Genomic DNA, 22,329 nt, shown 5'->3' with positions numbered 1-22,329 from the left:
ATGGAAAAAATTCAAAACTAAAAGAAAGATAGTATCCACTTTTAAAATTCAAAATATTCATGGCAAAAAGGTTAGCTATTAACGCTGTGTGATCTAAAGTCTCTAGGAGTACCTAAATGTCTAACAATAATGCTGAGCACTTTGCTGTTTGTTCTAACACGGCTTCAAGAGATGATAGTCACATCAGCTCTGCAAAGGGGTAGACAGGCTTGATTTAAGATGTACTCACCTCCTCCAAAAGGGCCCCATATCACTCGGCGAATGGACTTCACCCAGTCTTCCATATCATTCTGGGTGCTCGCCATGAGGAGATAGCTCTCATGATTCGCTGTCATCCGATCCCGGTCGCCTCCTGTGGAATTGAACACAGAAACACTCAGCCGACAGCTCATCCGAACATTGTTCGCCATCAGCCTGCAGGGAACCCTTGTGATACACATGGGCCGGTACAACCATCACCTGTATACCAAAAGCGGGGGAAAGAAAAACCTACTTAAGAAGGAAAAGCTCTTCTGTTTCTAGGAGAAAGCTGGAGAGCAAATGTCACTCCCCAAACAAAGCCCTGGTTTTTTGTCCTAGCAACCACCCATAGGCCTGCATTAATTCATAATCCAATCTATTCACACGGAGCTGCTGAATAGGGAGAAATAGCAAAAACAAAAATGAAGGATGGAGAAGGTGGAAAAGTGGTGCACAGAGCCTGGATTGTCCAGCTGATGCAAGTGCTGGACGCTCTGAGCGCAGCCTGGGACTCCCAGTGCGAGCAGCTCCCCAGGACATTGTGGTCGTACAGCTGAGGGGATAGGAAAGGGTTAAGAGTCACACACAACAAATGGACCCGAGGTTGTCCTCCAAGACTCTGGCTTGGAAGAGAAGCCTCACCCTCAGGTCGATCAAGGAGGGCAAAGAGGAGAGAGGGAAGAAGACCGAGGCCTGGCCAGCCACAATGGCCAAATCAGCTCCCTGAACACCTTCACACCCGAGAGTGAGATACAGGAAAACCTCCCAGTGCCTTCTGGGAAAGGTGGGTGACTTCTCTGCCATTTCCCCTCCAAGAAACAAAGAACACGGGATACACTTAAAAACCATTCTAATCTCTAAGATCAACTCTGAAGGGCTAGACTTCCAAAGCATGTAACCTAATTTCTTGGAAAACTTTTACAGCACATTTAAGTATCCCTGGTGACTTACATGTTTCCATTTACAAAACAGGGACATTGACTGGGAAACAGGTCTTGAGACATGGCTTCCCATATACTTTCTTTTTTATGGTTCATGGAATATTTCTGAGGACAAGTATCATGGATTGTACTGCCTCACTCTCTTTGAAATTCATTAGTGTTGCTCATAGAAGGAATAAGCAAATAAATTGAATAGTAAGTATTTAACCAAACTCTGTTAATATGTTAATGTTATACCGACTTCTGAGGTACTCAAATATCTACCAACATTTAATTTTTGCTAAGCGTTGTAAACTTGCAGCCTTGGGTTGCATTAATTAATATCCAAATGTTTTCTTTGGCTGAGATATTGCCATCTGTCTCTTTGCTCGTAAGTCAATCTGAATACTGTTAAGAGGGCTTACAGGCTGTAATCTATACAAGGCACCACTCTCCAATCTTTCATGTCCAGCTCGGTTCACACACAGCTCTGAAAGCCACAGACATGTGAGTCTGTGCCTCTGAATGCTAAATGAATGCCCTAGGTTGAGGACAACTACTCCAACATTGATGCAAATGGTGAAAGGTCAGATAAGTGCACTACCTTGAAGCCAGCTAGTGGAGCAGCTGGTGTTTTAGATGTTAACATGAGGGCACGTCAGTTTGATATTAAATAGAATTAAAAGAGTATTTATTTTTGTGTAAAATCTTTTGAAACTCATGCAGAAATTTTTCTCATCTTATGCATTTTCCATGAACTTCTTGATGATCTCTTATATAACTGCATAGGGGAAGGGGAGGGACCAAGGGACCATATCAAATAGGTTTTCCAATGTTTACAAACCTCCCAAATCATCAAAATGAGCCTTATCCCATTGCACAGAACATCTCATATTTGGAGTAACAATGATGATTTTAAACCTTGGGAGCCACCTTGGGTCAATCACCACTAAGCAACTTGTCTCTGAAAACACATAGTTTCAGGAGCAAGAGCCAAAGGAAACCCAGCTGGATTGCAGGTCTATCTCATATTGACTGTAATATCTGCACAGTAAATTTTTGTGAATGACGTAAATTGTAAAAATACTAGCACTGTGTTAGATTAAAACAGAAATCCTTTACATATTAAATGCATCTATCTCATTTTACTATCTCCCACTTTAAATGTGAATGGGAATATATTAAATTTACATCAGATAAAACATGCTGGGGAACAGTTAGTCAACGGTGACTAGGATTTTCTTCTAAATGCTACCATTCATTGATTCATAAATAGATAACAGAGCACTTTAACATTATAAACTCCCCATGCATATACATATACCATACATGAATATGCATGGCTGTGTGACATATATGTGATAGGAGTAACTAAATGGCAAAACAAAAAGGTGCTCCACTAACATGGCGCAGTACTAAAAATTGATTCTGTATTCTCATCCACTTATGTCACATTACTGAGCCAAAAAAATTACCCCCTTTGAAATCAGAATATTTTAATTATTGTCTTTGCCTGGAGGATGCTTAGCAATTCAGACAGCAATATCCGGCCCTGTCACTCACAGCTCAGGCAGAAACAGCCCAAGCAGTGAGACTGAGTGACAGCTACTAGAGTGTATTTCTGTCTGAAAGTAGAGAAAAAGGGAATGAGATGCACAACTAGCCATTATCCCTTGACTTTTCATTTGATTCTTTATCTCTGCCAGTGATGCTGTGTGTCTGACCCCGAAAATCATTAAGACTGCCAGTCACAGATATGAAATCCCATCTGCGAATTTCACCCGTGGACTTAGGTCTTGGTTCCTCAAGTAAATTAGCAAGAAATGAGACTTAGGAGACAATTTTCTATGAATCTTGGTGAAAATATAGACTCATTAATAAACATGTGACCAAAGCAATTATGTGGATTTATTTCATAGTTCCTTCATTCACAGTTCCAGTTATCCATGGTATGGAAATATTACATGGAAAATTCTAGAAGTAAACAATTCCTGAGCTTTAAATAACTTTCATTATAGTGGATCATTATGATTTTTGCATTTCTGTTATTATGGTTGTTAATCTATTACTGTGCTAATTGGTCATTTAAAATTTATCATAGGCATGTATACATGGTGGGGTGGGGGGTAGAATATATTTTGGTTTCAGGCATCCAGTAGGGGTCTTGGAACATGTCCACCACAAATAAAGGGAGACCACTGTAAGGATATAAACTAGACTATACTGTAACAATATGGAAATAGTGTTTTCTAATGGAAGGAGTCATCTCATTTTTTTAAAGGATTTATTTATTTATTTGAAAGGCAGAATTACAGAAAGAGAGAGAGAGATCTTCCATCTGTTGTTTCACTCCCCAAATGGCCACAATGACTGGGACTGGGGTGGGCCAAAGTTAGGAACCTGGAGCTCCCTCAGGATCTCCCACGTGGGTGCAGTGGCCCAGGTACTTGAGCCATCTTCTGATGCTTTCCCAGGTGCATTAATAGGGAGCTAGATTGGAAGTGGAGCAGCTGGGACTTGAACCAGTGCTCATATGTGATGCTGGCCTCTCAGGTGGTAGCTTAACCTGCTGTGCCACAACACAGGACCCAATGCCATCTCTTCTAAAGCAAAAGCCCTCAGTTCTTCATTACTATTATTAGTATTAGTATTATTTTTATTATTATTATTTACTTGAGAGGCAGAAAAACAGACAGACAAGGATAGTACTCCCATCACTGATTCACTTCCCAAATTCCTGTTAACAGCTGGGACTGGGCCAGGAGATGAACTCAGGTTTCTCTCCTGGGTGGCAGGGACCCCCTCCTTGAATCACCACCTGTTGATTCTGAGGGTGCACATTAGCAGCAAGCTGGAATTAGAACTGCAGCCAGAGCTCAAACCAAGGCACTCTGAGATACAGACATCCCAAGTGGCCAAATGCCTCAGCCAAACCCTCAGCTCCAAAGGCCTGGGACTGTACTTAGCAATTAAAGATCCCGAAAAAAAAAATTGGGTTTTAATGCTTCACTTAATAATTTCAAATAAAAAATATTTCAAGAAGTGAAATTTTAAAATATAGCATTGATACTGAATCAATGGTATCAACTGATTATTTCATTGTCCTCTTTAACCATATATATATACCATGCATATGTATGTATTGTTTCATATTATTTTAAGCCAGAATGCATTATCCATTCTTCAACTCTGCTTGAACATAAATACCAATGCAGTGTTAATTTTTTCAAAAGATTTATTTATTTATTTGAAAGTGAGAGCTACTGAGATAATGGGAGAGAGAGAGAGATCTTCCATCTGCTAGTTTATTCTCCAGATGGCCACAATAGCCAGCACTGGGCCATGCAAAAGGCAGGAGAGAAGAGCTTCTTCCGGGTTTCCCCCATGAGTGCAAGGATCCCAACACTTGGGCCAACTTCCACTGCTTTCCCAGGAGCATTAGCAGGGAGTTGGGCTAGAAGTGCAGCAGCCAGGAATCAAACTGGTGCCCATGTGGGATACTGGAGGTGCAGGTGGGAGGTTTACCCCTATGCCACAATGCTGGTCCCCTGATTTTTAAGGTACTATTTTCAATGATGGTGAATTTGCATACATTTTAAAGAATGCAACATATCAGTAAATTTTAACAACTTTAAGCTATTAACTCCTGTTGATAACAGTGCTTTAGTGCTAGTATTAACACTTCAAGCATTTGCGATTTTCAGTTAATTAGAAACAAAATAAATACTTGACATGACTAATTTGCAAAAATTAAAAGGTAAAATAAGAAAAACTTAATGATTTAATAGATTAAGAAGCATCTAATCTAAATTAAAAGACAAGTTAAAGAAATCTACATTAAGGAAAATAGTTAATTCAAAACAGAGCCACAGGTATCCATTAACCATGAAAATCTCAACCACTTTAGTACATATAAAATCATGATTTTAAAGGTACTTTCGATGAATACATTTGCAAGGAAGTTTTAAATTTTTGACGAGAAATATTGCAAATGGTATGGCAAGGTATGGCTCTTGGTTACAGGAGTCTAGGTAATATTCCTTATTATGCAGCCACTAACTGAGTACTTTGAAGTATATGCACATGAGTTTTTATTGCACAGAGATAAATATATAAATTATATATATTATCGTCACTTTTATACTGTAAGAAGTCACTACAATAAGGTACTAGATTGAAATACACATTTTAACCATGGTTGTCTCGGAATGCTGAGGTTGGGATCTTTTTTTCCTACTCTCCTTTGGTGGTGCTTTTCTATATTTGCCAGATGTTCAAGCATATTGCTGTTTAATAATATATGTAATATTCCAGCTGTTTTACCATATATTACTTTATAATCACATACACCCCCCCGCCCCCACACACACACAGAGAGAGAATTACTGAAAAGAAAACATGATGTGGATCCTACCAAGTTCATGGAGACACTAAATGACACAAAGTCAAGACCACCAACCTCACAGAGTGCAGCTGCCAATTGTTCCTGTGAATGGTCACTAATTCACCTATCACCTCGTCCGCCTCTCAGCCCTCCTGGTGGTCCACAAGTGCACCGTCAGTGGAAGATTTGGGGCGGGAGATGGGCCACTGCCCATTGCTCGTCCAGCAGTCCACATCATACCATGTGATGAGGACTTTGTCAGTGATAAAAGAAACTTGTTATCAGGCATTACCTTTCTGAAAATTAGGCCCCAAAAAGCATTTCACTGAACTCATTGTGTGGAAATTTCTGGAAAATAGTCACAAATTAGATGACTGCTGCTCTTCTTTGGAGGAAAATAATTATAAACTGTGGGTAAAACTGTGAACTAAAAAGAAATGCAAATTCTCAGAAGTGATGTATTTATATGTGTGCCATCCACTAGTAAACAAACTGTTAAAGCTACGGAGGGAGTTATATGTTTGTATTTAAATTTTAAAATGAGTTCCCCAAGGAAATTGCAGTCACAGACATTTGAGTTTGTTTTCACGATGAGCTCACAGTGCAGACCTGAAGACATTCCAATGAACACTCTGATGCTGTTAATGATTTCAAGGGTGCAATGTTTCCTCATTCCTAATTGCAAATCAGGTCAAAGCTAGACTGTTGTACTATCCATGTTATTATAGCTTACAGAAAAATAGTTTAATGTTCTAAGTATTGTAGTAAATTTTCATCCATACAACTGCAAGCTCTTTTTGTTATGCATTATTATTTTAAAAACTTACTTTGGGTCTTTACTGATCATAGAACTTTAAAGATGCATTGTGAATTTTAAAGTATTTCTGAGGCATACCACTGGAAAATTACTGAGATGGAGAAACATTTCTTCCCATTTATGGAGACTGCTACTCGGAAAACAACTGAAGTACAAGCAAACAGACTAAGGCTTCTATGGATACTAGAATGCTTCTTAATAAATACCAGCTACAAAAATAACAAAATAGTACATAACTCAGAAAACAACCTTACAGAGCACATTTTTTCTTAAATTCAATATTATGTTTAAGTTTTTTATATTAAACTGTGTGTATTACAAAGATTTTTGTCATATGAAAACTAAGAGTTTAGTTATGCTTTGCCAATTGAATTTTCCAAGTATTTTCTTCCCCAAACATTAATTTTTTTATTTTTTATCTTTATATATTTATTTATTTAAAAGGCATATATATATATATATATAGAGAGAGAGAGAGAGAGAGAGAGAGAGAGAAGGAGAGAGAGAAAGAGAGAGATATTCTATCCACTGGTACACTTCCCAAATGGCCACAAAAGCCCAAGCTGGGCCAGGCTGAAGCCAGGAGCTTCTTCTGGTCTCCTACATGAGTTCAGGGGCCTAAACACTTGGGCCATCTTCTGCTGCTTTCTCAGGCACATCAGCAGGGAGCTGGATAAGAAGTAGAGTAGCTGAGTCTTAAAACACACCCATGTGGGATGCTGGCACTGCAAGGGGTGGCTTAACCCACTAAGCCACAGTGCCGGCCTTAAAAATATCAGAAAGGAATGATTTAAATGCATTTTGCCAACAGAAAAAAAAATTGCATTCCTGGTACCTGTATTGGGGCACAGCAGGTTAAAATGACACATGTGATAGGCTAGCTTGGACTGTTGGGGTCATGTGGGGAATGAACCAGTGGCTGGAAGACCTCTCTCTCACTCTGTCTATCCCTCTTTCTGTTGTTCTGCTTTTCAAATAAATCTTCATTTTTAAAGTGGCATTGTTCTTCAATAATATTTTAAATATTTTAAGATTCCTGAACCAGAAAATGAGAACTACCTAACAGTCCCATGGGAGTTACTAGCATTCCATATGTAGTCAGCACCACACAACACACACATTACTGTTATCCTGCATTGTAATTAGATTAATGCTTCACTTTAATTTCCTGTATACTTTATAGTACTGTTTTTTTTTTTTTTTTTTTTTTTTTGACAGGCAGAGTGGACAGTGAGAGAGAGAGACAGAGAGAGAAAGGTCTTCCTTTTGCCGTTGGTTCACCCTCCAATGGCCGCCGCTGCAGCCGGCGCACCGCGCTGATCCTGGCAGGAGCCAGGAGCCAGGTGCTTTTCCTGGTCTCCCATGGGGTGCAGGGCCCAAGCACCTGGGCCATCCTCCACTGCACTCCCTGGCCATAGCAGAGAGCTGGCCTGGAAGAGGGGCAACCGGGACAGAATCCGGCGCCCCAACCGGGACTAGAACCCGGTGTGCCGGCGCCGCAAGGTGGAGGATTAGCCTATTGAGCCACGGCGCCGGCCTTATAGTACTGTTTTATATATGTTACACCCCTCCTAGGTCATAATCTCTTTGTAAAAAGAAATTATCCTGCAGCACATAGCTAGTATAAGTTTAAAGTAGTTGTAAATGAGTACTTAACAACCGATTATGGATTGATTAGCACTTATCAATTATGGTAAACTTCTAACAATTAAATGTAGAAATGATTTCGAGAGGGAACCTCTCTCCTTGGCTACAGATACATAGAACAATTGACTTAAGAATTGCACACTGTCAAGTTATGTCAGACTTGCTTTTCCTGAATCTTTACTACAAAAAGTCCAAAAATGTGAATATTTGAGCAAAAGCACTGCCTTTTGAGTAAACGTCAAATACCAGCACGTTCTTATAAAAAAGTATTTAAAAGTAGCTAAAAGTTGGGAGAGAGAGCCAGACTCCCTGGGTGGAGGGAAGAGATTTCTCACTGTGAGAGCTGTCGCCATCTTTAACTGAGGATGAGGACAGCACCATCCATAGAGTCATCATAAATGAATTAAGTGAAGAGGTTCACAGAATACTTTCGGCTCTTATTACTGTTGCTCTGTATAATAATTTTGATCCTATGTTTTTAAAAATAAGTTAAACTGGCCGGCGCCGCGGCTCACTAGGCTAATCCTCCGCCTAGCGGCGCCGGCACACCGGGTTCTAGTCCCGGTCGGGGTGCCGGATTCTGTCCCGGTTGCCCCTCTTCCAGGCCAGCTCTCTGCTGTGGCCAGGGAGTGCAGTGGAGGATGGCCCAGGTGCTTGGGCCCTGCACCCCATGGGAGACCAGGAAAAGCACCTGGCTCCTGGCTCCTGCCATCGGATCAGTGCGGTGCGCCGGCCGCAGCGCGCAGGCCGCGGCAGCCATTGGAGGGTGAACCAACGGCAAAGGAAGACCTTTCTCTCTGTCTCTCTCTCTCACTGTCCACTCTGCCTGTCAAAAAAATAAAAAAAAAAATAAAAAAAATAAAAAAATAAAAATAAGTTAAACCTTTTTTAGTACATGAAAGTAACAGATATCATGTATTTCTTAAACACAGTTTTTTTTTTTTTGACAGGCAGAGTGGACAGTGAGAGAGAGAGTCCCGGGCCCCAGCAGAGGGCTGGACTGGAAGAGGGGCAGCCGGGACAGAATCCGGCGCCCCGACCAGGACTAGAACCTGGTGTGCCGGGGCCTCAAGGTGGAGGATTAGCCTAGTGAGCCACGGCGCCGGCCTCTTATACACAGTTTTAAGAACTTAATGATATTACTCTCTCTACCCTCTGCCTTCTCACCTTACTTTTTTTTAAATTGATATAAAGGCACACGTTCAATTCTCTTTACATTCACAGGCTTAACTCACCACTAAATAAAGAATTCAACAAGCAACAAGTGGAAAACATTGTTCTTCAGGAGTAAAGACAAGGGCTATAAACAATAATCAAATCTCAAAATGACAATTTTGCTCATATACATTACTTTTTTTATACTCTGTATATTATTTACCACAAACCAGAGAAAACACCTATTTGTCTTCTGGGACTGGCTTATCTCACTAAGCATATGGTCTTCAATTGCATCAATTTTGTTGGGAAAGATAGGATTTCATTAATATTTTTATGGTTGAGTAGTATTCCATTGTGTATATAAACCATAATTTCTTTATCCAGTCATCAGTTGATGGACATCTGGGTTGATTCCATGTCTTAGCTATTATGAATTGAGCTGCTATAAATATGGAGGTGCAGATAACTCTTTCATTTGCTGATTTTGAGAAACTGAATCTTCTAACATTTGGGAAGGCAGTTTATTTTTGAGCAAATATTATTCTGAATAAATTTGTAAATAAAAATCTTTTAATAAGAAAGCAATTTGTTTTTCAAGTACATATTGATTTTCATGTTGGTTATATTTTTAAAAGTACAGTTGTGACACATTGCTTTTGTTTTTTGAAATGTTTGCTTGTAAATGATTAATACAGCTTTTACAATCTTAAGTAGAGTAAGCTTATATCTCCATTTACTTTCATATTTCTTGTGCTCATTCTTTCAAAAATCCTAGTATCTGTGCTAGGTACATTAATGATAAGAGTAAAATAATTACTTTTTTAAAATTTATTAATTTTGAAAGAGTTAGAGTGAGAGAAGCAGAGAGAGCAAGATCATCTATCTATTTTCTGGTTCGTACTCCAGGAACCAGGAGCTCCATCTGGGTCTCCCACATGTGTGCAGGGGCCCAAACACCTGGGCCATCTTCTGTTGCTTTTCCCAGCCATTAGCAGGGAGCTGGATGGGATGTGGAGCAGCTGGGACCTGATGACATGCCCTAGGCGGAGGCTTTACCCACGCTCAACTTATGTTTTGAATATTTGTTCCCACACTGCAATGGGAAGTCAAGAATTTAAGTCCAACAACATATTTCAATTTTCACTTTTGTCAGTTTCAGAATCTAATCACTTCCTCAGTATCTAATTAAATTCATCTGGTCAAAACTTCCGAGAAATAAAGGTAGAACGTGTTCCTGGCAAGCCTATTTATTTAGAATTTATGTTCTCTTCTAATTTGGCTTGATGTAGGTTGGGAGACAATGAATTCAAAATATCTGACTGCTAGAGGAGAAAGGCAGGCAGAGTAAATGACATTTATATTCAGGTCAGTCAGTGTTTCTTCAACAATTATGATGAAGATCCAAGTCACAAAAGAAAGCAAGTTCTGATGTATGAATCTATAGTGTGCAGCAAATGCAATAGCATTCATGGTCAAAGAGTAAGGCAGGGAGTTGGTGGATTTGCCAGAACCTAAAATTAAAAGCATTGTTCTATCAGGATGTCTCTTGACAGTACAGAAGATGACTTTAACATTCAACTAAATGGATGAGGAGTAGGGTTATTCCTAATGGGCTTGGAAGGGATACAATAGGAAGCCATGAAGAACTTGATAAAGAAACAGGGATCCCTCTTTTGGGAGGTGAAGCGTTTTTGAAATTATGTGGAACTTTATACTCCCCAGACAACATGGTGATAAAACCTCATTGCAGCATTTCTCAAAGCGTGATGAAAATGAGAGTGCCTATGTCCAAGACTGTAGGAAATAGCTTTAGCAGTATGTGACAACTTGTTAAAAAAAATTGGCAATTCTTGAGCCTGATCCCAGCCCACCTGAATCAGGAACTGGCAGTAGGCCCCAGTCATCTGTGCTTTCAGATGCTGCCAGGTGATTCTGTGGCATCACAAAGTTTGAGGGCCTTTCCTCTTGGAGAATTTGCTGCAGCCATGGAGGCTATAAATCGTAGTGTTCACACATTTCAACCACACTCATCCCATCAGCTTGTATCCTTGTCTTCTTCCTTCAGGGACACCCAGTCTTTCTAAACGTACTCAGCTTTAAAGCCATGGATCATATAACTTACCTAATTGCTTATTTGCAGTGTAAATGATTAACACTAGGAAACTGGTTTTGCAAGGACATTGCCATCCAAGTTGGGATTACATGAGTCTGGCAAATTTGTTATTCTCGTGCATTAAAGAGACCGCATGTTTATCACAGCAAAAATTAAGATGTTTCTCTTTGCATTGGCATACAGAGTCATTATGCCATTTTGTCTGATGTCCAGAATTTGATGAGTTAAGTAGAACATTGAATGTGGAAAGACATGCTGCCATTAATGACCTAGATTAAAATGCTGAAAATAACTTAAAACATTCCTTCAGTCACCACCCTTTTTACTGTTAACAAATATGTTAACTGTATAACAAATATGTAAATCTAATAATAATATCAGTTGAGAATGACAGGGTGATTTTCAATTTGCAAATTACCTTTTTTTCCTTAACACATTTGGTTTTTACAGCAATCCTGGGAGGTGAAGCACGGCATTCATTCATTTATCTCACACATTTGTTAGCTGTTCTATTGTGCCAGTTACTGTTCTAGGTTCTGGGGATGCAGCCGTGCACAAAACAAAGGCTGGAGTTCAGGCGTGAGCTCTGGACTGAGGATATGTCAGCAAAGTGGTGATATTTTGAGACAAGGGGCTGAGTGGTACGCCCCAGCGAATAAGAGAGGGCTTCAAAAAGTTCATGGACAATGCATGGTATGGGAACAATTATGTATGGATTTCGGGCACCCACATGAACTTGGTCTTATAATTCAAGTTTCCAGGAACTTTCTGAAATACTCTTGTACGGTGGCTTGAATGGCAAACATTTAGTAAGAGAGGAAGAGAAACAGGAGCTGCTGAAAGTGATGGATGAGGTCAATGCTCTGGAGAGGTGGAACAGAATGACTGGGTGAGGGCAGACCCCCAGACAGGGAGAATGGTGACCACAGGCTTATGTGACAGGGGGCTCTGGATTACCTTCAGAGAACTGTTTCAATCTACCAGACCGGCATGGATAAAATTCTGTGCTGGAGGAGTGGAAACAGGCAGTGTAGATACAAAACCTCTTCTAGGCATTTCAGTGGATGGAGGAGCAGAGCTATGGATCAGTATTATGGGGGAAGGTAGATGAGCTCTAGTACAAGGAGGCTTAAGATGAGAGATAGTACAGAATGTTTATGTTTATGGAATTATTCCCTGGAGAATGGAAAACTGGCAATGTAGGAGAGAGGCAGCTTTAAGCCTCATCTGTTTCCTTAAAGCTATGCTCTAAATTCCTCCGTCTCCCCAGAATCTTTAATAAGATTGGACAATTAACACAAATGATTTCTTCCCAAAACTTATTACCTTAAAATACATAAAACTCTAAAAGACAATCATTGAAAGAAAAGGAAACAGCACAGGGCAGCTGTTTTGTTATGGATCTGCGTGGGGATAAAACAAGGCTGGAAAAGAGTAAAATTCATGTTCTACTGCTTTTCCAGGCACACTAGCAGGGAGCTGGATGGGAAGAGGAACAGCCAGGACTTGAACAGGTGCTCGTATGGGATTCTGGAATCACAGATGACAGCTTAACCTGCTGCACCACAATGCCAGCCCTTCATAAAAGTTAAATGTTACTCTTTTTGTTCAAACATCATTTTTGGTATTTATTCCACAAGAAATTTTTGGCAACAATTTAATTGAGACAATTTTCTACATAAAATATCTCTTAGTTTTTAATTGCCAAAGATGAGGACTATCCAATTTTACATAGTAGCAGTCTTACAGAATGTGTTTGGGTATACTTAGAAGAACTGATGTTTTTAAAATAAAATACTATGGTAAGTGGCACTTAGTATAGTAGTTAAAATGCCTACCTCCCATATCAGAGTGCATGAGTTCACTTTGCAGCTCTGGCCTCTGATTCCAGTTTCCTGCTAAAGCAGACCCTGGAAGGCAGCAGTGATGGCACAGATAAACTGGTTTCCTGCCACCCATGTGGGAGACATGAAATAAGTTCCTAGCCTGGCTCAGCCCTGGGGGGTGAACCAGCAGATTGGAGCTCTTATTCTCCCCCGCTCTCTCTCTCCCCCACCACCTATCTCTCTCTCACTCTCTCTGCCTCTAAAATAAATAATTTAAAAAACTATGATAAATAGTTTTAAACTATTGTTCTCAAAAAATGATTGTATCAGTGAAAAATGAAAAAACCCTCTGATGTTACATTCAATTTGTTCTCCTAAGCAACTAAAATTAGTTTTGTAATTAGAAGAGTTTACCTGTCCATGGTGCTTTTCCCCCACAGTTTGTTTGAATTTCCTGGATTCTATGAACTTTAGGTTTTTTTTTAAATAATTATTTTATTTATTTTAAGGACAGAGAGGGAGACAGGGAGAGAAGGAGAGAAGGAGGGAGGGACAGAGAGAGAGAGAGAGAGAGAGAGAGAATCTTCCATTCTGCTGATTCACTCCCTAAATGACTACAATGGCCAGAGCTGAGCTGATCTGATTTGAAGCCAGGAGCCAGGAGCTTCTTCTGGGTCTCCCACATAGGTGCAGGAGCCCAAGGACTTGGGCTATTTTCTGCTGCTTTCCCAGGTCATAGCAGAGAGCTGGATCAGAAGTGGAGTAGTCAGGACTCAAACTGGCATCCATATGAAATGCTGGTACTGCAGGTGGGGACTTTAACGTGCTGCACCACAGCACTGGCCCCAGATAGTTTCTATTATTGGGAGGGCAAGATGTAACAATTTCTTTTAAGGGGTCTGGAACTTGGAACTCAGCCACTGAGGAAAAAGGCACACTGGTGCACAGAGCATGGAACATTTGTGTGACACGTCAAAAACCTAACAGGGAGAATACTGGTGTTTCAGGCATTTTATCATGTCTACTAGTAAGGAAACCTGGGGCTATCTTCCGAATTCACTTGGTAGAGTGGGTGAACCATGGGTTCATCAGACAGGAGCTATTCTCCCAATGCAGGTTGAAAGGTCTCTGTGTTCACTCTGTAAACTCTTTCATCTAAATCTGATAAGGAGTATACTCTGCATTTGCTTCTTAATCCAATATCTTGTCTAATAGATTTTAGATAATATTAGGTAAACAAATAAAGGAAGATCCGAAATTCTCTATTAGAAATGAGACATCCAATAGCATTTGCAGGTTACACGGAAACATATTTATGGAGTTCTAGGTTTAAAAATTAGCACCAATGAGAATCATTTAAAGAGAACAATCAGAGGCTAGCATTGTGGAGTTGTGGATAAAGCCACTGCCTGCGGCACCAGCATCCAATATGGGTGCTTGTTCAAGACCTGGCTACTCCACTTCCAATCCAGCTACTTGCTAATGCACCTGGAAAAGCAGCAGAAGGTGACCCAAGCACATGGGCCCCTGCACCCATTAGGGGAGACTTGGAAGAAGCTCCTGGCTTCTGGCTTTAAATCGACCTGGCTCTGGCCATTGTGGCCATTTGGAGAGTGAATCAGCAGATGGAAGCTCGCTCTCTCTCTCTCTCTCTCTCTCTCTCCCCACCTCTGCCTTTCAAATAAAATAAATGAATCTTTAAAAAAGGGGAGGGAGGGAGGGAGGAATGGAAAGAGAGAGAGAGAGAGAGAGAGAGAGAGAGAGAAAGAGCAGGAGAGTCAGAAAGCTGGGAAGTGTTAAAATATTTCAGGAACTCCTTCCCACATCTCAAAATAATCTACAACTATTTCTAAAACCTAATAAACACTGACCATACATTGCAGAGTGAAAGCCTAGCATAGCATCTATTCATGATAACAAGGTCTTGAAGTTCCCATAATGATTTACTTGGTAATAAAAAGTCTAAAAATTGTAGAAATCACTTGGCTTTTACATGAACTTTGGATAAATAAATCCAAATGAGAACTTCTTTATTTTTTAAAGAGAGATTTATTTATTTTATTTGAAAGTCAGGAGTTCATACACACAGAGACAGACAGAGGTCTTTCATTTGCTGTTTCACTCCCCAGATGGCCCCAACAGCAGGGGCTGCTTCAGACTGAAGCCAGGAGCCAGAGGCTTCATGTGAATCTCCCACATGGGTGGCAGGGGCCCACTGCATTTTCTAGGCCACTAGCAGGAAGCTGGATTGGAGGTGAAGCAGCCAGGATACAAACAAGCACCCATAAGGGATGCCAGCATCACAGGTGGCAGTTTTACCCACTACACCACAATGCCAGCCTCAAGAACTTCTTGAAATTAAAGAGGAAAAAAAAAAGCAAGGAGAAGCTCCTAGAAAACACTGCCAGACCTCTCACACTGAATAATTTTTGTGGTCATATATTATCTTTCATATTTAGTACAAATAATTACTCCTTTGAATTCCTAAAGCTCTACGATTTTCTTGACACCTGCAATAAATTAAAATTTTATCATTCTTGCTGATAGATTGATGCTATGCATCTCTTAATTTTAAATTGAAGAGTAATCAGCCAGAATCCACAAGTCAATTCAAGGCAGCATTCCATCATTAATTAACATTTAATGAACACCCACAGGTATTTGTGGTAGTATTAGAAGTCAGTAAAACACTCACTGTTTGGGGGCATCTTACATGAATAATATCTAATTATCAACCTATATCTAGCTAAACTCAGAGTGCAGATTGGCAGGTCGATGGGCATATTGTTAAAGTAAAGGCACAATCCCTTAAAAATACCCAATGGGGGCCGGTGCTGTGGCATAGTGGGTAAAGCCGCTGCCTGCAGTGCCAACATCCCATATAGATGCCGGTTCAAGTCCTGGCTGCTCCACTTCTGATCCAGCTCTCTGCCATGGCCTGGGAAAGCAGTGAAGGTGACATAAGTCCTTGAGCTCCTGCACCCACATGGGAGACCTGGAAGAAGCTCCTGGCTCCTGGCTTCAGATCTGCACAGCTCCAGCCGTTGCAGCCAACTGGGGACTGACCCAGTGGATGGAAGATCTCTCTCTGTCTCTGCCTCTCTCTGTAACTCTGTCTTTCAAACAAATAAATAAATCTTTTGAAAAAGAGAAAGAAATACCCAGTGAGAAGTAACAGAGTATTTTTTAAATATATGTAATAGGGGCTGGCTTTGTGGTGCAGCGGGCCAAGTTGCCACCTGCAATGCTGGCGTCCAGAAGCAGAGCAGTGATTTGAGTTCCAGTGGCTCTGCTTCCAATTCATCTCCATGCTAATGAGCCTGGGGAGGCAGTGGAAGACCCAGATGGCATTCTGGGCTCCTGGCATCAGCCTGGCCTGGCCATTTGGTGAATGAACCAACATTTGGAAGATCTCTCTCTCTCTCTCTCTCTCTCCCCCCCACCCCATCTCTGTCTCTCTCTCTGCCACTCTCCATTTTAAATAAATAAATAAATCTTTAAAAAATACATATATATCTAATAACAAACTTAGTTGAATGGTATGCCTATTTAAATCCTATATACTTTCAGGTCTGCCAAGGCACTTAAAGAGTACAAAAAGTATTTATTATTTATATATGTATATTATATACATTCTTTATATATTATTTATATATATTATATACATATATATTCTTTATATATACTATATCCATATATATACTATATCCATATAGTCATATAGTATATATATGAAGCTACCAAAAAGGAATGGGGTATGTGCTATCTTTTACATTATCTGAGAGAAGGATTGTGCCCACACATGACATACACATCCCCCAAAAAAGAAAAAGAAGTTATAGAAATCCAGTCATTTACTGAAAAACAATGTTTTGAAGTGGAAAGCAATTTTAAATCAAGCCTACTTATTTTTCCTTTAACATTCTCCATACATTCCTCAAAGTTAGCAAGTGATATTTTAGATAATGGAAAAGCCTGAGCCTATTCAGAAGATCTGAAAGAAGCAAGACTCGAACCTTTAACTTGAAAACCAGATCTAGAGGAATAGTCAGTTATACTGATATGGACTGAAGATATCTCTGGAATAAATGAATATGGAATTAGAGAATTATATAGCTCCCTTCATTCAAAGTCTTCATTTATTGTTCTTTATTATGTTTACATGCTAGACCTAAAATATATTAAAGGTCACGTGGGGAGACCTCAGTCAGCAGACTGACCCTTAAAACTACTACTGCGTTTCCAAACATGCCTCAGTACTGCCTGTGTTCATTTCCCTGGCTCCTTGCTCTGAGGTTGTCTACAGCTGGCTCTTTTGACTAAATCTCACTACTCTTCAGAGACTTTTCTAAGGCTTTCTGATTCAGAGTTCTACTAACAACTCCTTGTCATTGTCTTTTAGGCTGGAAAACCTCAATCATTATCATTAGAGCTGTTATTATTTCATTATTGTTGATGAATCCCCTGCAGCCCATCCACTCTTTGTATAGACTTGTCAAATCTTTGAGTGGGTCTTCTTTATTAGTTGGGATTCTAGCTGGAGCAGTTAATGCATTCTTTACTCTTTAAATCACAACATTCTCCTCATTCCTAAAACCTGAGATAATCTATTCCTGTAGTGCAAAAGAAGAGCGGAATGAACTTAGCTTAATGCTGTGCCTATTTAAACGCTATATACCTTCTGGTCTGCCATGGAACTTTGATGAGTACTAAAAGACCTTATGATACTCTCTAGTCACCAGGACAGTGTGATCTAATTAAGAAGTTATGGCGTGAAATGAGGAACGTGATTAAGCAGGGATTGAACAGAATCAGGTGCAATCATGAAGAAATAAATATTGACTTGTGTTATTGGCAAGGATGATCTGAGAGTAAAGGAATCTGAATAATGTGTTTGGAGAGCTGTTCCAAAGTCAAGCTGCTGCTGTAGACTGGAGAGGAATAGAAATGCATGGGGGACTTAGTGTGCCAGCAGGCTGACCTAAATGTCTGCCACAGCCTCAGGTTGCTTGGCTCCCACCTGCTCTACATGCTTCACAGCTATGTCCAAGCTCTGAGAGGTCCTCTCTTCCTGCTCCCGCCCCCAAATATTATTTTCTCTTAAAAGGTTTAATTAACTTATTTTTCAAAATGGAGGGTGACAGAGAGAAAGGGAGAGAGAGAGAGAGAGAGAGAGAGACAGAGAATCTCCCATCTGCTGGTTCACTCCCCAAATGGCTACAGATGCCAGGTCTGGGGAACACTACACTGATCACTCACATGGGTGTCAGGGGTCCAGATACTTGGGCCATCTTCTGGTGCTTTTCCAGGTGTATTTATAAGAGACTGGATTGAAAGTGCCACAGCCAAGAATTCCACTTTGGTAGGGATGCCAGTGTCATAAGCAGCAACTTAACTTGCTGTGCCACAATGCCTCCCCTTCCTCCTAAATATTCTTTTTGTCCCTTTGCTCTGAGCATTTCATTGCTTTACCTGTGCATTGCCACCTTTCCCTGGGCTTAGCATTTGCAAATAACTGCTCCATTATTACAGGATCACTAATATAGAGGAGCAAACAAGGCATCACCTTTGGGATGAACTCACGCTGGGCAACACTATTGTAATTTCCCCTTTCCTGTAGGGGATACCTTCCAAACTCCAATACTGAACTGAAACTGTGGACAGTAAATGAACCTTCAAACATAATGTCTTTTTCTTATACATACACAACTATGATGAACTTGCACCTTGTCATTAGAGAACTTCATGGCTTTACTTGTCAACATCAGTGCTTTTGCACTTTGGGGTTATTAATAAGCAACAAGAAACAAGGGTTTGAGGAACACCAACACTGATACAGTGAGAGTCTTTCTAGTGCTAGCACAGCTACTAAGTGACTAACTAGTAGGTACAGAACATAATGTGGATAATCTGGACAAAGAGGATTTGCTTCCTGGGCAGCACAGAGTGTGACGGCATGAGATTTCACCACACTACCCAGAACAGCATGCAATTTAAAACCTCTGAATCGTTTATCTCTGGAATTTTCCATTTAATATTTTAGGACTACAGCTGACCCCAGGTAACAAACCAAGGAACGTGAAACCATAGACGTGATGACTGCATATGCCAAGCAGCAAACTAATTAAGAGCCATGGACACAAAGATGATTAAAACACAATTCTTGTCCACTGGGCAAATAAATAAATGTGTCCAGGTCTCTAATTTCTAATTCCTAGGACAGCAAAGGAATTTTGTGCAAGTCCAATGCTTACACAAACACATGTGTATACATAAACACACATATGCAAATACACACATAAACACAGATGCTCACACACACACACACACACAAGCGCACACATCTTTTATGATAATTATATATCAGATAGGGCTTCCTTTGCAGATGACCTAATTGAAAAGAGAAAATGTATAATGTTGAAGTCATTCAAGAAATCAGTTTCAAAAAGAGAATAACGTGCATGATCCTTGCTAAATATCAAGACAGTAATTCATTCCATTCAGATAGGTCTACTTAGGTTTATAAAGTGATTCAGATGAGAAAAATAAATTGACAATTTAAACAAATGTAAAATTTTAAATGAAACAAACTAGATTTGTTTGGTTATCCATTTTTAAGTTGGCAACTACAGGAAAACCAAATGATGAGTTGGTCACAGGAGGGTTTTCCCTTTTCTTGGGACCTAGAAAGCTATTAACATTAGGAATATATTAACAACTACAAAGCAGGGCAGCAGGAATTTGAAAATCCAATATAGGAGCTCAAGTTCAGTCAAGGCTGAGTCCCTATTTCATAGCTGCATGTCAGAGAAAAGCAAGATTTCATGCAAATCAGATTTAATTTTCTACTCATTTTCTTCTTATGAAAAGAAAGGCAGTTCCTTGCATATTCGGTCTACATTTCTACCAGTATATGCCCTCTGCCATAATTTTAACCTTCTCCCTTCTTTAGAGAGGAATAATGAAAATGTCTCTCTGATTCATGGAGAATAGAATGAATTATCAGTGAGGGCAACCTGCCTGCAATATGGGCTCCTGTTTCAACAGAGATCACATTTTCCTCTTTATCCCTCTCTTCATGAAGCTTTGGACGTGCTTATATACTAAAAAAAAATCTCAAAAATTAGTAATGACTAAATGTGGAGATCCATAATTTATTAAAATGAAATATGGGGTCAGCAAGGTAATTTTTGTTTCATTATTATACTCATAGATCCTTTGGATTTCTTCAGCTGAGATTAGTCAGGATCCAAAGCTAGGATGGTATAAAATTTACAGCGCACTGGGACCAGCACTGTGGCAAAGCAGCTAACCTACTGCTTGGGATGGCAGCATCCCATATTGGAGTGCCTGGGATTGAGCCCTGCATCCACTTCTTATCTAGGTTCCTGGTGATGTGCCTCAGAGGCGGCAGATGGTGGCTGAAGTACTTGGGTTTCAGACACCCGTAGGGGAGATCAGGATGGAATCTGTGGCTCTTGGCTTTGGCCTGGCCCAGTCCTGACTGCTGTGGATGTTTGTGGGAGTAAACCAGTGGGTGAGAGATATTCTCTCTCTCTCTCTCTCCCTCTCTCTCTCTCTCTCTCTCCTTCTCTGTGCTGCTCCGCCTTTCAAATAAATAAACAAATAAATGTTTACTAATATTAAAAAGTGAGGAGCACCACAGTGACTTGATCAGCCGTTGTCCTGACTGTTGATGTACAATGTAATACTTTATCCCTTCTAGTATTTTTTTTGGTTCTACTTAATACTATTGGTTAAACTCTTTAATTAACACACAATTATTCTTAGGTGTTTAAAGATAACTGAAAAGTGATCCCTGTTAAATATAACAGTGGAAATAAGAGAGGGAGGAAATGTACAATGTGGGACATGCTCAACCGGACTTGGCCCAAATGGTAGAGTTAGAAACGTGCCAGGGGATTCCAATTCAATCCCATCAAGGTGGCATGTACCAATGCCATCTCACTAGTCAAAGTGATCAGTTTCAGTTCACAATTGATCATAATGATAGGATTAAGAGTCAAAGGGATCATATAAACAAGACTAGTGTCTGCAAATACTAACTGATAGAATTAAAAGGGAGAGAACTATCCAACATGGGAAGCAGGATACACAGCAGACTCATAGAATGGCGGATGTCCTAAACAACACTCTGGCCTCAGAATCAGCCCTTAAGGCATTCAGATCTGGCTGAAGAGCCCATGGGAGTATTTTAGGCATGGAAAGCCAAGACACTCTGGCAAAACAAAGCAAAACAAAACAAACAAACAAACAAACACCTAAATGACAGATCTCTGTGAGTGAGATCCCAGTGGAAAGAAACGGCTATCAAAGAAGGAGGTACCTTTCTCTGAAGGGAGGAGAGAACTTCCACTTTAACTATGACCTTGTCTAAATAAGATTGGAGGTGGCGAACTCAAAAGGTTTCCGTAGCCTTGGCAGCTTATCACAAGAGCCTTGGGTGATTATTGACGCCATAAACAAGAGTGTCAATTTGCTAAGTCAACAACAGGAGTCACTGTGCACTTGCTCCCCATGTAGGATCTCTGTTCTTAATGTGTTGTCCAATGTGAATTAATGCTATAACTAGTACTCAAACAGTATTTTTCACTTTGTGTTTCTGTGTGGGTGCAAACTGTTGAAATCTTTACTTAATATATACTAAATTGATCTTCTGTATAGAAAGATAATTGAAAATGAATCTTGATGTGAATGGAATGGGAGAGGGAGTGGGAGATGGGAGGGTTGCGGGTGGGAGGGAAGTCATGGAGGGGAAAAAGCCACTGTAATCCAAAAGTTGTACTTTGGAAATTTATATTTATTAAATAAAAGTTAAAAACAAAAGTTAGGAGCACCAAAATACTCAATAGTCAAGTTAAAAAATATTCTCATGTTTTAATTTATAATGAAGATGGCTGGCACCGTGGCTCACTAGGCTAATCCTCTGCCTGCGGCGCCAGTACCCCGGGTTTTAGTCCTGGTTGGGGTGCTGGATTCTGTCCTGGTTGCTCCCCTTCCAGTCCAGCTCTATGCTGTGGCCCAGGAAGGCAGTGGAGGATGGCCCAGGTCCTTGGGACCTGTACCCACATGGGAGACCAGGAAGAAGCACCTGGCTCCTGGCTTCGGATCGTCGCAGTGCCCCGGCCGTTGTGGCCACCTGGGGCGGGGAGGTGAACCAATGGAAAAAGGAAGACCTTTCTCTCTGTCTTTCTTTCACTGTC

At 40.4% G+C, this 22,329-nt stretch overlaps 1 protein-coding gene across 14 annotated transcripts in view; it reads right to left on the bottom strand.

Annotated features, from left to right (window-relative positions):
• Window positions 1–22,329, bottom strand: part of ARHGAP24 (Rho GTPase activating protein 24) — a 518,143-nt gene that overhangs the window by 78,872 nt on the left and 416,942 nt on the right. For 12 of the 14 annotated variants that reach the window (XM_070047908.1, XM_070047909.1, XM_070047912.1 and 9 more), the window contains exon 2: window positions 230–352. In XM_070047908.1, coding sequence (XP_069904009.1) covers window positions 230–335 — 106 coding nt within the window. In that variant the 5' untranslated portion in view covers window positions 336–352. Of the gene's footprint in view, window positions 1–229; window positions 427–22,329 lie in introns of all 14 variants that reach the window. The other 2 variants (XM_070047901.1, XM_070047906.1) reach the window with 2 other exon arrangements.

This window comes from Oryctolagus cuniculus, chromosome 8, assembly GCF_964237555.1.
Source record: "Oryctolagus cuniculus chromosome 8, mOryCun1.1, whole genome shotgun sequence".
NCBI classification, from domain to species: Eukaryota; Metazoa; Chordata; class Mammalia; order Lagomorpha; family Leporidae; genus Oryctolagus; species Oryctolagus cuniculus.
The sequence above is the reverse complement of the archived record's forward strand: the minus strand, read 5'-3'. Positions and strand labels throughout refer to the sequence as shown.